Source organism: Chlamydotis macqueenii, chromosome 17 (assembly GCF_036417535.1).
Source record: "Chlamydotis macqueenii isolate bChlMac1 chromosome 17, bChlMac1.mat, whole genome shotgun sequence".
In the NCBI taxonomy this organism is placed as follows: domain Eukaryota; kingdom Metazoa; phylum Chordata; class Aves; order Otidiformes; family Otididae; genus Chlamydotis; species Chlamydotis macqueenii.
In genome coordinates, this window is record NC_141572.1 from 5,296,445 (window position 1) to 5,314,595 (window position 18,151).

Consider the following 18,151-nt stretch of genomic DNA (forward strand, 5'->3'; position numbering starts at 1 on the left):
GTAAGTTCATGCCATGTATTGGCTTCTGAAATTTCATTTTTTTTTTTTTGTACACAAAAGCATAATAGCCTGGGAACAACCACTAGGTCAACTCCTGCAAATTAATTGTACTACTGTTTCAAAAGCTTAAGGAGAGGGATTTTTAAGAAAAGAGAGAGTTAGCTGCAACAATACAGCCACCACACTGAGTTTCAGTAGAATGTCAGTTTTTAATTTTTATTTGTGTCCTAATTTTAAGATGTCTTGCTAATATAATCTCAGGTCCTCTGCGCACAGAGTTTGTTCACAGCAAAAACAGCTCTGCTGTTAGTACTGCCTCTCCAGATGTTTCTTATCACCTTTCCAGCTGTGATTATCACCTCCACAGCTGCATCAGTGGAGTGGATTGGAGGAGCATTCCCCAGCAACTGCAACGCAAAGTCATTCTGGTCGACTTCACATTCTGCTAGGAGCTGTTTTGAATTAACAGCTTGATTGTGCACAGAAGTAGCTGGAAAGTATTCACATGACCAGTCCATCAATTTAGCAGTAGCAGCTTAATGTCACACAGTAACAAACACCAGTGAGGTAGTATTCTTTTAAGGCAACACAGCTATTTCTGCTGTGAATATGCAGTCAAAGCCCTGAAGGACATTCTCGGTTGTGCAGGGAGTCAGTACAAAGACAATGCTCTGCGTGAATCCCATTGCACTTTCCACACAGGACATTCACAGTACGTGGTCTTCATGCAAGGGTGATTTGCACTATTGTAGAATTTATGTAGAAGCATTTATTATACCAGTAACAAAGTAGGTGGGGAAAACAGTCATACTTCTAACTAATGAAGCCCTTATAGAAGACTTGTACAGAAAGCTTTCTGCTTTCAGTGGATCCTTCAGAGCCAAAAAAACCTCTCCAGTTTGCTGGAGCTTGACATGCTCCCATGTATCAGATGCTTTGCAGAGTTTTTAATCTCAAAGAATTCCTATTAACCTTTTTCCTAAGGTAGCCACCTAACTACAAATCAAAGTAATAGCTGGAATTTAGTTTAGGGATCATCCTGATTGTAACTTTGTTGGAAACCACATTCCTGACTAAAAAAAAAATACAAGACCATACTCACAAACTAAAAAAATAAATTCAGAAAAGGACTACTGTGATCATACAGATTAGCATACTTGCTTAAACAGCTTATAAAATTTCACCAAATAATTCCAGCCCCCTGGGGTTTTCTGCTTTCCAGCAGTGAAAATAACCAGTGTTAAGTTCTTCCGTTCAAAGGAAGCCTCAGGTCAGGGGAAAAAATAAAATCTGATGGGCCTTTGTTATACATCACCAGATGATGACATAGAAAATGGCATAGATGGCATAGAAAATAACAGCACGATGATTTCCCAAATAAAAATCCCTCTGCAAAAATTACATCTGGGTTTTATAGCTTTGGAGCATATGGATCGAGAAGAAATGAAATTCCCAAATCTTACCAAAAAAAAAGAAAGTGTTCATGCACTAATTGCAGTACAGCCTGGACTATCGCAGTTCTCCAACAATTTGTTTGGAAAAAATGTTTTTTTGAAACACTATGTCCTTTGATAAGCACTTGGGACCCCGCTGTGCTCTTCTCTTGTTTTCTACAGAAATAATTTATCTCCACTAAAAGGGTTTCTTAAAATGGAGCCTGTTTACGCTATTGGAACATTTTAAAGTGGCTTCTAGAAGCCTCCCTATCTAGCTGCTCTGAAGCTGAAGTGAAACAAATAACTGGAGGCTAACACACGGTGTTTATTGGAATCGAGAAATTTTCAGGTGTAGTTTCTTTCTCTTCAGAAATGTTTTGAAATTCTGCAGATGAATAGAGATGAATAGAGAAACTATCTTCTGTGAATTTAGAAATACATGCAGAATCTCTAGAGGAATGCATCTGTGACATGAGTGCTAACTGCTATGACACATCTAACTAGTTAAAAAATAGAGTTCAATGAAATACTTTGAACAAAAAGGTTTTATCATCTCTTCATAAAGGAAAAAGGGTGCTTTTTTTCATCTAGAGTGTTTTGATTTCCAAGAAATTTCTTTATATGGGGAAATGAAGTTTGGGGTTCAAGTCAAATTGGCATGTTCGTGCTGACTCTGATTTTAGAAGGCACTCAGAAAGTTTCAAATGGAGAACAAAGGCCTTTCAGCCTTAATTTGTTTGGAAATTCCCCATCAAGCTTTCATGTTAAATTATTTGGATATATCCTCCTCCTCCATAAAATACTGTTTTAGATACCTTCCTGGGAGTAATCTTTCTGGTTTTTTGGTTTTTTTTTTTAAAAAAGTTCAGTCATCATAAATTACATCTGTTGGGCAGAGTTCATGGTCTCTTCAACACAGAATGTGTGCGTGTGTTTGCAGTTCATGTTCCCAAGCATCCCTGTCATAGCAGAACCAAGACATATTTACAGGTATGAAAGCCTGTAGATGAATTTAAACCGAATAATAAGAAAAATAAGGAGTTATTGGTGAGAGCTACTTAATGCATAGACATATTATCATTTAGAGGTTCACACAGATATTTTTGTTTAATTTCAGCTGTGTGGAGTTTCTGATAACTTTGGACTCGGGCAAACATACAGAGCTAGGCTAGATTATTAGCATTTGGCTTGTAATATTTACTCATCAAATAATTAAGTGTCCATTTGTATGATTCATGTAAAGAGCCTAAAGGTAATGCTTTGGCCCAGCAATTCGAATGGCCATCAAAAAAAGGTTATTTATATTAATTTTTACAGTGCCTTCAATTTGGCTGCAATTACGTTATTCTCAGTAACAGCCCAGTGGAAATCTAAACCTAAGATATATCTGCAGGTAACAGGTAATAGTTTCCCCAGTGATAGGTGTGGTCTCGAGGCAGCTCAATGCACCGTTTGTGTGCTGTCTTAGTCTGCTGACTTTTTACTTTTTTTATTGTCTCATAGTTTCAACTCTCTGCTTCCAAATTTACAGTTTATTTCATGAACTCTAAAAGTCTTTGAATGCTCTAGACCTTCACACAGTGGCCCAACCTTTTAAAAGCAGACAGAAAATTTATTTTGGCAATAAAAATCAAGCAACAGCCAAATTTTACTTTGCTAAGCTGGGATTTACCAATCTGGATCCATTAATAGTAATGGCAGTTGCATGCGTAGGCTCCTTTTCATCTCCTGGAAATTCAAGTGGAGCGTGGCTGCTTTTGCTGGTGCTTCTGTGCAGTTTGCTCAAGAGCAAACACTGCTCTGGGTTCCCAGGTCACCTGCTGGAACAGATGCGGTTTCATGCTGTGAAGAGCAGCAGAGTTTCAGGAGACTGGCAAAACCTTGTGACATTTCCAGATTGAAAACTCTTGATGATGCTTACAAACTTGAGGATGTTTTTTTCCGGTAAAATAACCTGAGTTTAAAAATATTCCATGCTATGTGTATTCCAGAAGCTACTGTAAACATTTTGGGTTTGTATTTCATCATTCTCGCATCAGCTGTTATCCCATTGCTGCATGAGGGGATGCTGTATACATGGTATTATATCCTTATTGTGTTGCTGTTATTTATGATTGGCATTTTAAAAACTGGATACTAGTCTCAGTGTATTAGGCTTGAACCAGACTCTAAAATCCTTATTTACTAGTTTCTTTTCAGTTTTAAATGGCATTGATAGCTTTGAGATGTATTCAGATCAAAACATGGATTCAGATAATATTAAACTCAGCTGCTGAGGTCATCATGGGAAACAGAAACAGATCTTGCCTTTGAGATGTCCTCAGTAGCTGTTAATAAACAGTGGACTCTTGGTTTCACTGGGAATGATGAGCAGAGGGAGACATTAACCGCAGGTAAAGGCTGCTGCAAGAATGCGAGGAGTTTCTGTTCGAAGCTAAAGTCCAGGACAGAGTGTCACAGCTGTCCCTCTTTTATCACAGTAATTTGGAACAAAATCCCAGATCAAAGCAACGCTGAGCTGTTGGGGGCTGAAAATCTGTCTAGTGGGGTTTGTGGTTAACACTAGCTTAATAGCTGGAGAAGACTGGAACTACTGCTGGTATCAGCGCTTTCAAAGCAATAGTGATGGGACTTACAGACACCTATCAAGGTTACAGATCTTCTTTAAAAACCCAATCCAGGAATCTTTTACACCCATGAGTAACTTTACTGTGAATACCACTAACGTCAGGGAACATACTCAGAGGAAACAGTCATTTAGGATTCCTAAATGTTTCAGAGATTTTACCATTTGTGGTGGAAACAGTTTATGAAATGAAATTAATTCTTACTAAATAGATATGAACTCATGTTGAAATGTCTGCTCTTCATTTGTGAATCTATTCAGATTAAAGGCCAGTCTGGATGCTGTTAACACATGATGTAGGAAAATCTCAGTTTGCCATTAAGGAAGCTGGCAGATGAACATTTTCATAAGAGATAAATAAATAGTTGTGTGTTAATTGTAGTAATTTATTTTTAAAATTTATGTCTGGAACAGAATCACAAGATCCTATTTACTAAGGAAAAGTCATTAGCACTTCATTATTTAGATGATACTTTGCTGTTGTCTTAATATACCCAATCTTACACAATAGCTGTGCTTCAATGTCTTCAGTTGTTATCTAACTACAAAGAAATTTCACTGTTCTTCCTTACTTTCCAGTATTTGCAAAACTTAGAATGTGTTTTACAACTCGATACAGAAGCACTATTTCCCCTTTGATAGGCAGAGGAACCACTGCTTAGCAGCATCCATAGGTATTGTTATTAAAAGTTGAGTTTGGCATGTTCCTGCCAGTAGGTTGGATGCAGTTCCAAACGGAGCGCTGAGCTACAGGCAGCTATTAAAGAACTGAACTCCTAAGCCTCAATCCTGCTCTCATTAAAGTGCTGCGCTCATTAAAGCCGTCAGGAAAGCTCACCCTGAAATTTTAATAGTATGGGGACAGTCCTTCAGGCTCCTTAATGTTTTATCATAGCTATCATGGCTATTCCACAGAAAAAAAATCTTAATAAATATAATATTATGTCTCCATGGATGCCTTTTCGTCGTATTATTTAGGCACCAAACAGAAAGATACTTGCTTTGACTCGAATCGGGGGCTGTATACTGGGGCAAGATGGTCACTTGCTCTCTGAGTATGGGGGATGGATGCCAGACTTTGTAATTCAAAAGCATAAAAATCAGGCTTCCACTAGTAAAGGAAATCATCTTGTCCTTTATTTATATTAGCCCTACCTAGAAAAGTGTGGTTATCCATGCGTAAGCGAGGCTGATATTCTGTTAGTGCTGTAGAGCTGAGCATAGTGAATAACAGGTAGGTGGATAAACTTCTGATTAAGACAAGTCTAATTCTTAACTCAAGCCTATAAAACAATGGGATAAATGAAAAGTCACACTAGATGGGGTTTCCAGGAATCCAGTGTGGTCTAACAATAGACAGGCTGTGTTCAGTGCAGTCACTCTAATGTAATGCTCTCTTCTGTGGAGAGGGTCCATCTAAACAGCAGCAGGTACTGGCGGTCCTCCTCCACTGTAATACGCAGGCAGCTGCTCATGGAGGGTTGATGCCTCTTTCAGGTACTTCAGCCCACACAGTCAAAATTGTAGCAGTACTCTCATTTTAAAAAATAAAGTAGTTGTATAACTTTCTGGAAGGAATATAGAAAAGTTGGACTACTCCTTGTAAGGTGCCTCGGTGTTCATTCTCAGGCTTGCAAATCTTCCCTTGATTAGCTCCAGAACCAGGAGCTGAAGGCTCAATCCGTGTGACACCTCGCTGAGAGCCAACGCAGCTACGCTGCTTTTGGATCCTGAGCCAGAGTCTGCACAGGGCTGTGGGGACCCAGCAGCTGGCTCAGAGCAAGCATGGGATCTCTGTCCCACCCAGTGCATGGTGTGGATATGCACAAGGGCCACCACAAATGACCTTCCTGAAGTTTACGTTCGGTAGCTGATGAACTGCAAATACATTTCCTACTCGCTGCATGCTCATGTAGCCCTGAAAGCCTCAAAAGCAGAAGCTGTATCTCTTTGTGAGTCCAAACCCAGCAGCCTGTTGCTGTGATGGCTCCTCTTTCCTCTTCTGATGCTATGTGTTCCTGTGATTCGTGTGAAAGTGAAAAGCTTCAAAAAGAGGAAAGAAAGTCACAGCATGGCAATTCCATTGTTTTGCTGTTCTGAAGCAGTGTGACTTTGTAGGCTTTTCTTCTGGTAAATCTAATATGGTATGTTATATTCTGAACAGAACTGCAAATAGGAAGTCCACCTCCTTGCCCTCCTCCATACTTTTCATAGTCCTGATTTACTGAGATCAATATACTTCAGTAGAGTGGAAAAATTTCAGAGGAGCTTTATAAAAATAAAGCTTTACCACACACTTCTGTCAGACGCAAATATAGCATATAAGCCAGCAATACATACAGCTTTCACAGATGTTGTATCATTAATGTATACCACTGCTTCTGAAGGAGTCAGCCTCTGTGGAAATTGAAACTCAAAATTGACATGGTCTGAGATACTTAAATTCAGCTGTAAAAGCTGTAAATACCTTACCATCACATAATATGCAAAAATTTCAAGGGCAGCTAAAGGAACTTTTAAACAATATGCTTGCATACTTCTTTCTCTGTCATCTCATACTTTCAGGTAGCTCACTACCTGCGTTAGTGATGTCCGTACGGAGAACCTATACATCCCAACCAAAAAATCAAAGTGGAGTGGCAATAACGGTGCCTCAAGTTCCACAGAAAGTGCTTCAAAATCAACTTCAAAGCTGCAAGATCAAGACCAGGAAAGTAATTGGGAGAAATAACATTAGTCTTCTGACAGCTATAGATATTATGGGAAGGCAAACAGTTTTCTCCAGCCCCTTGTGAGTAATACAGCCAGAAGAAACAACTTCCCTTTTCTGCCATAGCTGTGATTTACACACTGTGAATTTGTATGTTGTAGACGCATAGTAACTTAGAAAATGACAAGCATTGTGATGTTCTCAAATGTGCAACTACTGTCCAAAGTGTGCAGATGGAATTAAAAATCTCTGCATTCGCCTTGTGATCCTGCTTTGCCAAGCAAGATATTTGGGGCCGTGCTTCGTACATAGTCTGGCCTATCCCTAGTGAGTAGGAACCAACCTCTCTGTTCGGCCCCATTTTCAGAAATTACTTGACTTGAGAGTGCACAAAAGAAGACAGATTTTGGTTTATGTGATAATGCGAGCTGCAGAGAGCTCCTGTGGCTCAACGCAGCTACAGCTCAGCTTCCAACGCTGGTCATTTGGAAGCAAATAGATGCCCTCCAGTCTCAGCTGGCATTTTGTGCCCCTTTTACTCTCTCAGTTCTGTCGTAGTGAATGATATTCAGTTAGTTAAATGTACTGCTTCTGCTCTGCAAAGCTGCCAACAAAATCTTTGTAATGAGATTAGATAATGTACAGCCTTTTCCCTAAGAAATGCTCTCTAGCTTTGGGGGTTTTCTGCTTAGTTTTCCTAATCTGGCTGCTGAGGTTGAAAACGCAGACCTTTCTCAGCAGAGAGAGTCCAAATTGCTTTTAAACTATGGCTCTGATTTTAGAGCGTTCTCTTCTTCTTCAGCGCTTAGGGCTCAATCCCTGTGTTATTAGCGTGGGTTGCTGGGAACTTTGCCTGAGGACCGATCGCAGGGATTGGAAGCGCGTTTGGGATGCGGCAGCTGTTTACAGGCACAAAGCAACACCGACGCACAAGCCCTGCTATCCATTGAAAACTGCAGTTAGTTTTAAAAGAGGCAGAATGTGAAGAGGCTTAAATCTATTATTGAAGTGTAATACCTGCCCTGCTCCCTCATCACAGTTTCCAGAATAGGAGGAATTATTCCTCAACTATTTCAAGAAACAAATTCATTTGTTTTCTGTTGGTGAGTCATAGGTAAAAACAACTTTCAGGGTTGTTCTTGCACGTAATATGAAAAATCAAGCCTTTTCTTTATGAAGATGACAGTCTGATCAGTACTAAGTCTGCATTACTGCATTTACCTTTATGCTCACCCCATGAGGGGAGCTTTTGGCTTCACTTTCCAGTCACTGAGCACAGCTCCAGCTGTAGTCAGTGGGAATGGGGGGTGGCTCTGGCAAGTCGAGTCACACTAGCAATTATCATCTCCTGTAATGGGTGCTTCCGTTTCAAAGGCTGCTCTAACAGTGTCACAAAGCTGTAAGTATCATTCCAGAGATGATGGAAGAGCTCAGGTCTGAAGCTTTAACTCTTATCAGACTTAAACAGTTTAACATGAAAAAAATGAATAGAATGGACCTTGAGATGGCTTGCATTTTCCAGCAGTAAGTTATTGATTACTCGGGATTATGTAGCTGGGCATTGGAATCCTTCTTAGGAAGCAGTTGCCATTGCCTAATGTTCATGTAGCATAGGATTTCCTTTATGCATAAAACCGTAGTATTTAATTGGAATCAAGGCTAGAGAGCTATACAGAGTATCTCTCAAAACCTCTGGAATTTAGTAGAGGATAATTCATTTTCTACAGAGAATGTTGTTAAAAAAATCTTAGAAGAAATTCTATAGCAAGGACACGAATATTACAAAAACCTAAAGTATTGTCCAAAAACCTTGTGGAATGATTATTGCTGTATCACTGTCTAATGTTTTCTATATATTATGTGTCAGTATATTCAGTGGATAAGTCATTCTGGTGCTCTGTATTCCTTAATGGAATGAATTACTTTGTTCACAAAGCTTAACCTCCGTGAGCTTCAATTGCACTGCTGATATGCAACAGTGATGATACTGAGCTGAAATACTAGGAGTGTCGTATATTTGAAAAGTGCTGAATATCACTGTTCTTTACTGATTATCCTGTAAAATTTGTCATTGAAATTGAGATTCCTTTAAGAGATACGGGAAAAAATGGAAAAACCTTTTTGCTCATAGAAGTGCCTTCATAAATATTTAAACATTTATGTAACCTTTGAATATTTTAGCAACATTTACATTAGTATAACAGAAGTGGGTAAATGGGTTTACATACCAAAATACAAGATTCTGAACCTGATGAATACAACCAGGACATCTACCATTATCAGATCTCCTCATTTCTGTTCAGTCTTAAAGTTCCGAGAATTTTTAAACCTCAGAGTGTTTAATTAGGGGCAAACCACACAGGCGTCTACCTAGAAAATGGACTGATGCCTCACAGATCTGCAGTGTTCATAAGCTCGACAGTGTTGCCATATTAAAAGCTTCTCTTTCTGTTCTTCAGAGACCTGTTGGTATTGGCTGCAGAGATGAAAAACCCCTAATAGAATAAGCAAGCTTAGACTAGACTCACAGAGTCAGTCCCACTCATTTATTTTTAGGTCTTAGAGCTGTTCTTTCCACTCCTGTGTACACCAGATAGGAAACAGAACAGACAGTGTTTGGAGCTCACCATCTTTTGAAGGACAGTCTTAGCTTCTATTTGGCATGAAATTTGTCTTTTCTAAACTATCTGCCTCTGCCAGTAATTGAATGAAGGTTTTGCAGGAATCTGTAGTGGAAGTTAACTCAGCAAAACAGGGATATTCTTACGGAAACGTCAACAGCCCCTTTATGGCTGTGGAGTCCAAGGCCGTACACTGTCACATGCTTCCTGGTGACTTCAGGCACCTCATACTCCCTTCTTCCAGTCCTGCAATATAAAGCGCATTGTGGGATCAAGACCTTAATCTGAAAGGAGTAAGTAAAGGAAGACGCAGAGGTTTTGCATTTGACTGGTAACTAGAAATCTCCTTACCATTCACTGCAGCTGATCTTTCATGGCCAGATGGAAAGGTACCTTCACTCCTAGATCACGAAGTCACATAGTGCCGTAGGCAGTGATTCTGGACTAACACTCTCTTGATTTCCAGGTAGTAGTTTTCTCTGTCAGCTCAATAAAATGTAACTGGTTGCAGAGCGAATCTATCCAAGTCATTTGGAAAGGCAGTGGCCTTGTTACAAAGGGGCACAAGAATATAATGCCAGCAAAAAGAAAGACAAAGCAGAAACCTCTAGGGAATTGTGCTTAGCCCTGCCTTTTGCTGTCTAGCTTCTTTACTTCAGTTTTAATCTGGAGAGAGAAGTTAGAAAAATAGACAAAAAGGGGGAAAGTAGCTGCATGCAGCTTAATAATGAAAGAAACTGCTGAAATAGCATCAGAAAGCTCTTTAAAATGCAAAACTTCTTGCTGATCAGCTGCGCAGAATGGTAGAAAACCAATCCCTTAAAGGTGGTGGCTAAGCCGGCTTTCCCTTCATCATCTCTAACTTCTGATACCAAAGATAAAAAGCACTTTCAGAGGGAAAACACTTTCATAGTAAAAGCATAAATACTACAGGAGATGATTGACAGATCACTGTTCACAGAATCTCCAGCCTCTGCTAGAAACTTCCTTAGACTTCTGCAGGCAGGACTCAGAGATGACAGCCAGTCATTGTACCGTTCAGTGACCTTCCAGAAGCATTGCAAACCCTGGAGGGAATCAGAGAGATACTTTTATCTACCAAAAATGCTTAAACAAATATACTTTTTTTTAATTAAAAAGAATTTGAGATCTAATACAATCCAGTTTAATTTATTACTCTTTTTAATCTCCCTTCCATCCTTCTTCCATGATTCCATGCAACAGTATTTTAGGTTGTCCCTGCCAGTCTTGTGTTTCCATCTCTTTTAATCCCATATGTGAACAGATCAAAATAGTTCTACCAAGTCTGCTTTGAATACCTCTAAACCAGGTTGACTGTGGTGTTATTTCTATCTGAGTTAACTTGAGCTAAGGGGGTCTGTTGTTGCATTGCATAACCCCTACTCTTTTTTGGGGATGGTCATCTGCTTAGCAAATCAGACCTTGCACACGGCTTGCTGATGTTGTAAATTGTAGCAGAATTAGTATATCTGGATTTGTTCTCCAAGGCTGAGAAATCCTTTTTATTTACTCTGTTAAGTGACACTGTGTGAGACAAGGACAAGGGAAGCAAACCCACTTGCTCTCATTCCGGTCAGCCTGCTGTAGCTAAGCCTAGCTGAGATGTGTTGCTTACAGAAGCTGTAGACTATGAAATAACTTTAACTGAATATTTCTTGAGAAGGAGAATCCTTAATCCTGTACATATGGAAAGCACACACATGTTGTGAGTTAGACACTGGTATGCTCTTCCCTTCTCCCTTTCATCCCCTGTATAGCACTAGTTGGGAAGTCTGTTGCCTTTCTTTGCCAGAAGCAATCAATGTTGCTCAAGGATGGGTACCTGGAAGCACAGTAGTTAAAAAGCGTGCAGTAATACAACACAATATAAGCTGTGCTCCTCCTGTTCTCTCTTTCTGCTACAGAAATATAGGCACAGAAGAAAGAGCCTGTGTAAGGACATTATCAATACTTGTACTTGGTGGAGAGTAATATTTTTCTCAGTACAATTCATAAAGACCTGCCACTGTTGCTGATGCATGTCCAGTAATAAATATTATCCTGTAGCAATTTTAAAGGCTGTGTGGTAGCTACGGCAGCCACCTCCTTAGGATGCTGTATGTATTTGTTTAGCCAGTTGTTTGTTGCATACCTATGAAGGCACATAGCAGCTTTACAAATGCAGATGGAGATTGGATCTCAGCCCAGAACCATTTAGGAATTGCAGTTTTGCTACTATTGTTCTGTTCTTTTCCTAACAATCACATTTGTTCTGTTACTGACAAAATAGGGCTTTAGCTAATATTAAATCATACATCTCGACTGGGCCTGGTCAGCTTGAATATGAGTATGTTATCAGAAATCTTTTGTCAGCATGTGTGTGTCGTTTACTATGTGCATAAATATGCAACTTGTAGAACTGACTCAGAAAGTTCATTTATTTGTCTTTGGTATCAACTCCATGGAAATGAATAGGATGGAACCGGTTTCAGGATAGCAATGGCGGCTGCTCCAAGCAGAATTAAATTAGATCTTATTGAGAAGCCTCCCAAAAGCTTCTACTGGAAAGAAGATAGGGATAAAGTACAAAGAGGCATATCTGTGTTCTGTGCTCCAAGTGTAGTGCGGTTCTCTGGCTGTTGCTGACCAAGGCTCCCTGGGTTGTGTTGTTTACACCAGTGAGGGAGAATGGACAGAAAGAGTTGAATTGACTTTCCTGAGATTGCAGAGGAAGACAAAAATTAGAGTTTGTGTCACCCAGAACTTCCTTGTACCCTGAACTTCATTGAGGTTGTTGTGTCATGAGTAATGTTCATATTGTTGGTATATTGTTCAGATGTGAACTTTAGCGATCTAAGAATTAGCTATCTGGTTTAAGATACTTTGCAGGGTCTCCATCTCTGGTGCAGAGACACGGACTGCTACAGAGAGAGGGGTAGTAACACTGCCAAACATTGAGAGGAGTCACCCACTGTTTCCATGCAGCTGAGACAGCAGTGACACAGTGGGCTTACGTTAGACATCGGCAGCTCAAACACAGGAGCTGAATGCCCCCAGCATGTCCTGGTGGCTGTGTATGGGTCTAGGCAGAAAGAACTCCATGGTCAGGAGGTCAAGGCTGTCACTGCTGGCATGTAGCCCTTGCTTGCCTGTACAGTTGGAGTTGTTTTCATGACAAACATTTTCATGGCGTTCCCTCTCTCAGGGAGAAGCTGATGCAATGGCTCCATAGAAAGCAAGAGCAACCTATCTAGGGCAAAGTTCTGAATTACTGCATCATATTGTAAATTGTATTATGTACCTCTGCTGTGTGGTACTTTTAGATTGATCAAATAGTCATTCTGAAACAGCCTGGTGGGAACTAAACCTCTTTCTGTATTGCCATTCAAGTTAATACATGTGAAAATAGGGCATGTCATTCATAGTGATAAAATGAAGACATTTCTGCCACCGTCAGACTTTTAAATCTGTCTTGGATGGTCTGAGGGAGAAGCCTAAACAGATGGCTCTGATATTGTAGTGTTTTCAGTCAACAGAGCCCAGTTACATCATAACTGTCTTAGGAAATGAGTCATAGAAGCGTTTGCATTATGTTCTCTGAAGTTTCCTTTTGCGATCTCATCATCAAATATTTTCCCAGAATGTGAGCAGTGCCTAAACCTGACAGAGGATGCAAAGGGGATGTGTACATCAAACTGGGAACAGTTTAGCTCGTGTATCTATGGTCACAGAGGACATGCATCTATTTGATTAGGCTGGGGACATAAGCATTTCCAGCTGATAATCCTCATTTGAATAAAATGGTATTGGGAATGGGAGTGGGGATAAAAGGGAGCAGACGATAATATAAATATATGTTCAGATGGGGAGACACATTGCCGCCACTAACAATACTCATTATAGGTGATGAAATAGAATTCTGACGGGATGGAGCAAGAACAGGAGTTGAAGAGATCTGCCGGGTTTACTGTTAATTTCTGCCGACATACCAGCTCATTTAGTAATGTAACAGCTCCCATTGCTAGCCACTTAATGTGTGATTAATGTGCCACAGGATTTCCCCAGACATTTATTACACCTTTAGGAATAGATATGACAATGACTTTATCACATGGAGTCACTTCATACTATCTGTATCCCTCTTAATGATTTATATATTCAGGAGTGATTTTATCACTAGTATTCAGTAACGTAATAAATGAGAAAACTCAATGGTCTGTAAATTACAACATTGATTAAAGGAGTGATTACCGATATAACTCTTACATGACTATGATAATGCTTGCTTATATTTCAGGACAGCATTTACATATTAATGATAAATCTACTGCAGCGTTTAGAAATACTTTGCAGCTTTAATCAAAATGTAAACATTTATAAACAGATAATGTTTATTGTGGAGGAAATGAATAGACTTCTGTTACTCTTCAGTGGACGAAATCCACTCCAGAGCCAGCTTTGTCTTGAAGGCTGAAAGCCGCGTCACCCCCAATGAACGTACTCATGAAGGTAGAGCTTTGATGTGCTGCTTGCCTCCATTGAGACCTGTTTTGGTTTGGTTGGTTCCTCTTGACCAAGCCGTGAAGGAGCCTTGCTCATTATAAGTTCCGCAGCACTGCGATCAACTGATGGCTCACTGCATAACAAACAGAAAATCACCACCAGCTTTGTAAAAAGTATCTAGTCTTTAGGCATCTTCAGCATAATTATGCCTCCTGAGCCGATGAAGGATGTTCAGCTGCTGCTATTGTAAAAGGCTATGATTAACATTTATAAAGAGAAGCAAGCCTTTTTTGTTTGTTTTTGGTTTTGAGATGCCAGGGTTTGAGCTTGTTTTGTCCCAGTGATTACCTTTTCTTCTTTCTCTTTCTACCTCCCTCCACTTAGGTTTCTGATAGATGTGACTATGTTTTTGTCAATGGCAAAGAAATGAAAGGCAAGGTGAATGCGGTTGTGAACTTCACATATCAGTATCTGAGTGCGCCTCTGCAAATCACTGTCTGGGTTCCACGCCTCCCTCTTCAGATTGACATTTCGGACACAGAACTGAGCCAAATAAAAGGCTGGCGTGTCCCTGTTGTTTCCAACAAAAGGTAGGTTTGAGTTGCTAAATTGCTTGAATGTTTTTGTAAAATGAATGGAGTTGATTTTAACTCTCAGCAAGAACAGCTGCAGCACCTGCACCCCAAACGCAGCATCTTTCCCTGAGGAACAGCAGTACTGGAATCCCCAGCTTTGCACAGGACATCTGCAGATGTAATAAAGCTTTTAAAATTTCTGAGAGTTTTGCTTCTGTGCATGTGTCTGTCCTGTGCAACAGAGTACAGTGTGGTGCTCTGCTAAGGTCCACTTATAGAGTTGTTTTTAAGACATACCAGCTTAAATGGAGAAGTACTTGTAGTCCATTTTTGTGGAATTTCACCATGGTAGGTAGCCATGAATCAGCCATGGTCTGAGCACAGCAGAAGGGAGGGCTGCTATTTAAGGGAATACTTTCCATTAGCACTGTAATGTTAGTTTTCACTCATGTTCTTGAAAACATTTATTTTTGCTTCATTTTCTTATGAAAAAAGACCCACCAGAGACAGTGATGATGAGGATGAAGATGAGCGGAAAGGAAGAGGATGCACTCTGCAGTACCAGCATGCCATGGTGCGAGTCCTCACACAATTTGTAGCTGAGGATTCTAGCCCTTGGGGTCAGCTGAGCTACCTGCTGGGCTCAGACTGGCAGTTTGACATTACAGACCTGGTGATGGATTTTATGAAACTGGAGGATCCTCACATTGCCAAGCTTCAGGAGGGCAGAATCCTGATCGGACGGGAAGTGGGAATGACAACGATGCAGGTACTGTGCTCTAGACCACCACATTCTGCCGCTCCTATAGAGAACCTGTGTGTGGGCATAAATCCAGTACAGTGTTCTGCTATCTTGAAACTGGATAATTTCCCATTACATTCCTATGAATTTGTAGAGTGTTATGCACAGCATTAACCCAGTGACAGTAATCCAAGCTAGAGGTGGTCCAAGGCATGCAGCATGGTATAGCTCTCAGTATTAGATGCAATGTTCTCAGCCATAACCTCTCTACTGAATGTTTTTCTGACCCTGCTGATGAAATCAGACTGCCTTTTCAGTGTGCTCTGCTGTTTTATTTCTATGCATAAGGCTTTGGAGACAAGAAGGGTTGATGACCTTAAGAAAATTTTTTTTAATTGATCAACCTTTTCCTAAGTTGATTCTTTTGTTTTTCTCCAAAGGTTTTGTCTCCCCTATCTGACTCCATCCTGGCAGAGAAGACAGTGACTGTGCTAGATGACAAAGTGACCATAACAGACCTTGGAGTCCAGCTGGTGGCTGGGCTTTCACTCTTTCTTCAGCCAAGCGCAGCAAGTAGTCGGGCTATTGTGGCTACAACCATTGCCCAAGAGCTGCTTCATACTCCTAAGCAGGTAGTGTATACTCTGTATTTACTCTTGTTGCCTTTTGGGATGGGGCAGTGTTTTATCAATGTGAAGTAAAGATGATAATTCATAAGAAGTTTAGAAGTTAGACTTCAAAGTGTAGGTGTGGTCCATGTCCATGTCAATTGCTTTCCTCTGGAGGTACTCTGGGATTGCCTTCTCATTTCTTCCCTTCACATATGGACTTAATCTGCAGTACAAGTTCTGACTACACTGAAGTTTGTATTATTTGCATATTTAATACCCTTTCTTTAAATGATGCCGCATCTTTTCACAACACAGGCACTCTTTGGACAGTGATCCTTGTTTGCTGTACAAGCACGCCCTTGTTTTCCATGCCACAGAGCACAGAGCTCTGTGTGACACAGCAATTTAATCATAGAATCATAGAATCATAGAATGGTTAGGGTTGGAAGGGACCTTCAAAGGTCATCTAGTCCAACCGCCCTGCAAGGAGCAGGGACATCCCTGACTAGGTCAGGTTGCTCAGAGCCTCATCCAGTCTGGCCTTGAACGTTTCCAGGGATGGGGCCTTCACCACCTTTCTGGGCAACCTGTTCCAGTGTTCTATAACTCGCATTGTAAAAAATTTTTTCCTAATTTCTAATCTAAATCTACCCCCCTCTATTTTAAAACCATTACCTCTCGTCCTATCGCAACAGGCCCTACTAAACAGCCTTTCCCCATCTTTCTTGTAGGCCCCCTTGAGGTACTGGAAGACCGCTATCAGGTCTCCCCGGAGCCTCCTCTTCTAGAGGCAGAAGATAGTCAAATACGTTTCTTTTCCCTCCTGGAGTCATGGCAGACTGCCAGGCTCCTCTCTCCTAGTTTTTAGATGGATTTGGGGGGGTTCATCGTTCAGTTCATTAAGGTACCATTGTACCTACTTAATTTAAGCTAGCAAATTTCCATCTCTGTAAAGGGAATCTTTCAACCAGTATGTTTCCAGTCACAACCCACATGGAAAAGAAGATTGGAGAATATTGGCAGATAGAAGCAAACAGTTGCTCTGGAACAAGGGTCCGTAGCAGTGGAACAAGCTGTATGTTCATTGGTCTTTCAGTCAGCTGAAGAGTGAGACTGGGGACCATGCAATTAACTCTGTCCACAGCTACTCCTCTTACAGGAACTGTATTTCATCTCACATAGATAGGGAGAGATCTCAAGTCAAGTTTTATGGCCCATTTTCATGATTATTGCTACCTAATTTTCTGCAACATAAAAATAATTTACATTGTTTTATAACTTAGTGACAGGAAAATATCCAAACTAGAAGGACATGTTGCCCATCTGTTCCATTTACTACATCCTGTAAACATAAGAATCTTACGTAATTAACCCATTTGTACTCCAGGGCTTAGAAGCCATGTCTGACATATTGTCTTCAGACAAAGACTGTAAAAGCAAAAGCTAAAGCATGCCTAACCCAATTCTGTTATGTAGGACACAGCACCATTTGTCCTGCAGCATCGTTGGAAGAATCATGGCTTTGATTGCAGATAAGAGAGTTTGTGGATCTGGAAAGGTTGCACAGATACATTGTCAGCTTCTCAAATTTATAGATAATCCGTCTTGAGTATGCAAAGACATTTACAAACATCAGGTTATGGCATATTATGACAGGACATTTCAGTAGCACACAACATGACATCTGATGCAGTATTATGGCATGGCAATATGACATGACGTGTCATTTTATATCACTACAGTTGGCCAGTTATGAAAAAATACGAAAGAGTAAAAATGTGTAAACATTTATGTAAACATAAAAAATGTGGTTTGTTTTGAAATTATTTTTCCCAGCATCTGTGTTATGGAATGATTTTAGTGAAATATTTGGTTGAAACTGCTGTTCTTTTGCAAGACAATTTCAGTGTCCTCAGAGTGGCACATTTCTGATACAGAAGTGACTGGGCATGTCAGGCTCCCATTCTGAGCAATGCCTTCTGCTTCTGGTACCGTTGGGCAATGTGGGGTGCTGCTGTCCCTACTGGCCTCCTCCTGGGCCTACAGACAGCACTACTGCATCGTGCTCACTGAAGATACCGACTGTAAAACAGGAGGCAAGAGAAAATCAAGCACCTTTTTCTTGATAAATAAGTTTAAAATCTGTTGGTTTTTCTCCAGACCACACCAAAAAAAAAAAACCACCAGGACCTAGACTATTAGAAGGCAGTGGAAAACCTTCTCTGCACCAGGATCTGGAACACCCAAGGAAATCTGGTTGCTTAGTAGCAATGCCAAATTAGTCAGTTTTTCCCACTCCTGTGCACAGTGTCTTGTGTCCCAGTTTT

General features: G+C 40.4%; 1 protein-coding gene across 1 annotated transcript in view; it reads left to right on the forward strand.

Moving 5' to 3' along the window:
- The window catches only part of TMEM132C (transmembrane protein 132C), a 208,191-nt gene that overhangs the window by 180,774 nt on the left and 9,266 nt on the right, over positions 1-18,151 (forward strand). Inside the window, exons 6-8 of the mRNA XM_086761403.1 lie at positions 14,281-14,486; positions 14,967-15,240; positions 15,654-15,845. Of these exons, the coding sequence (XP_086617529.1) occupies positions 14,281-14,486; positions 14,967-15,240; positions 15,654-15,845 (672 nt within the window). The remainder of the gene's footprint in view (positions 1-14,280; positions 14,487-14,966; positions 15,241-15,653; positions 15,846-18,151) is intronic.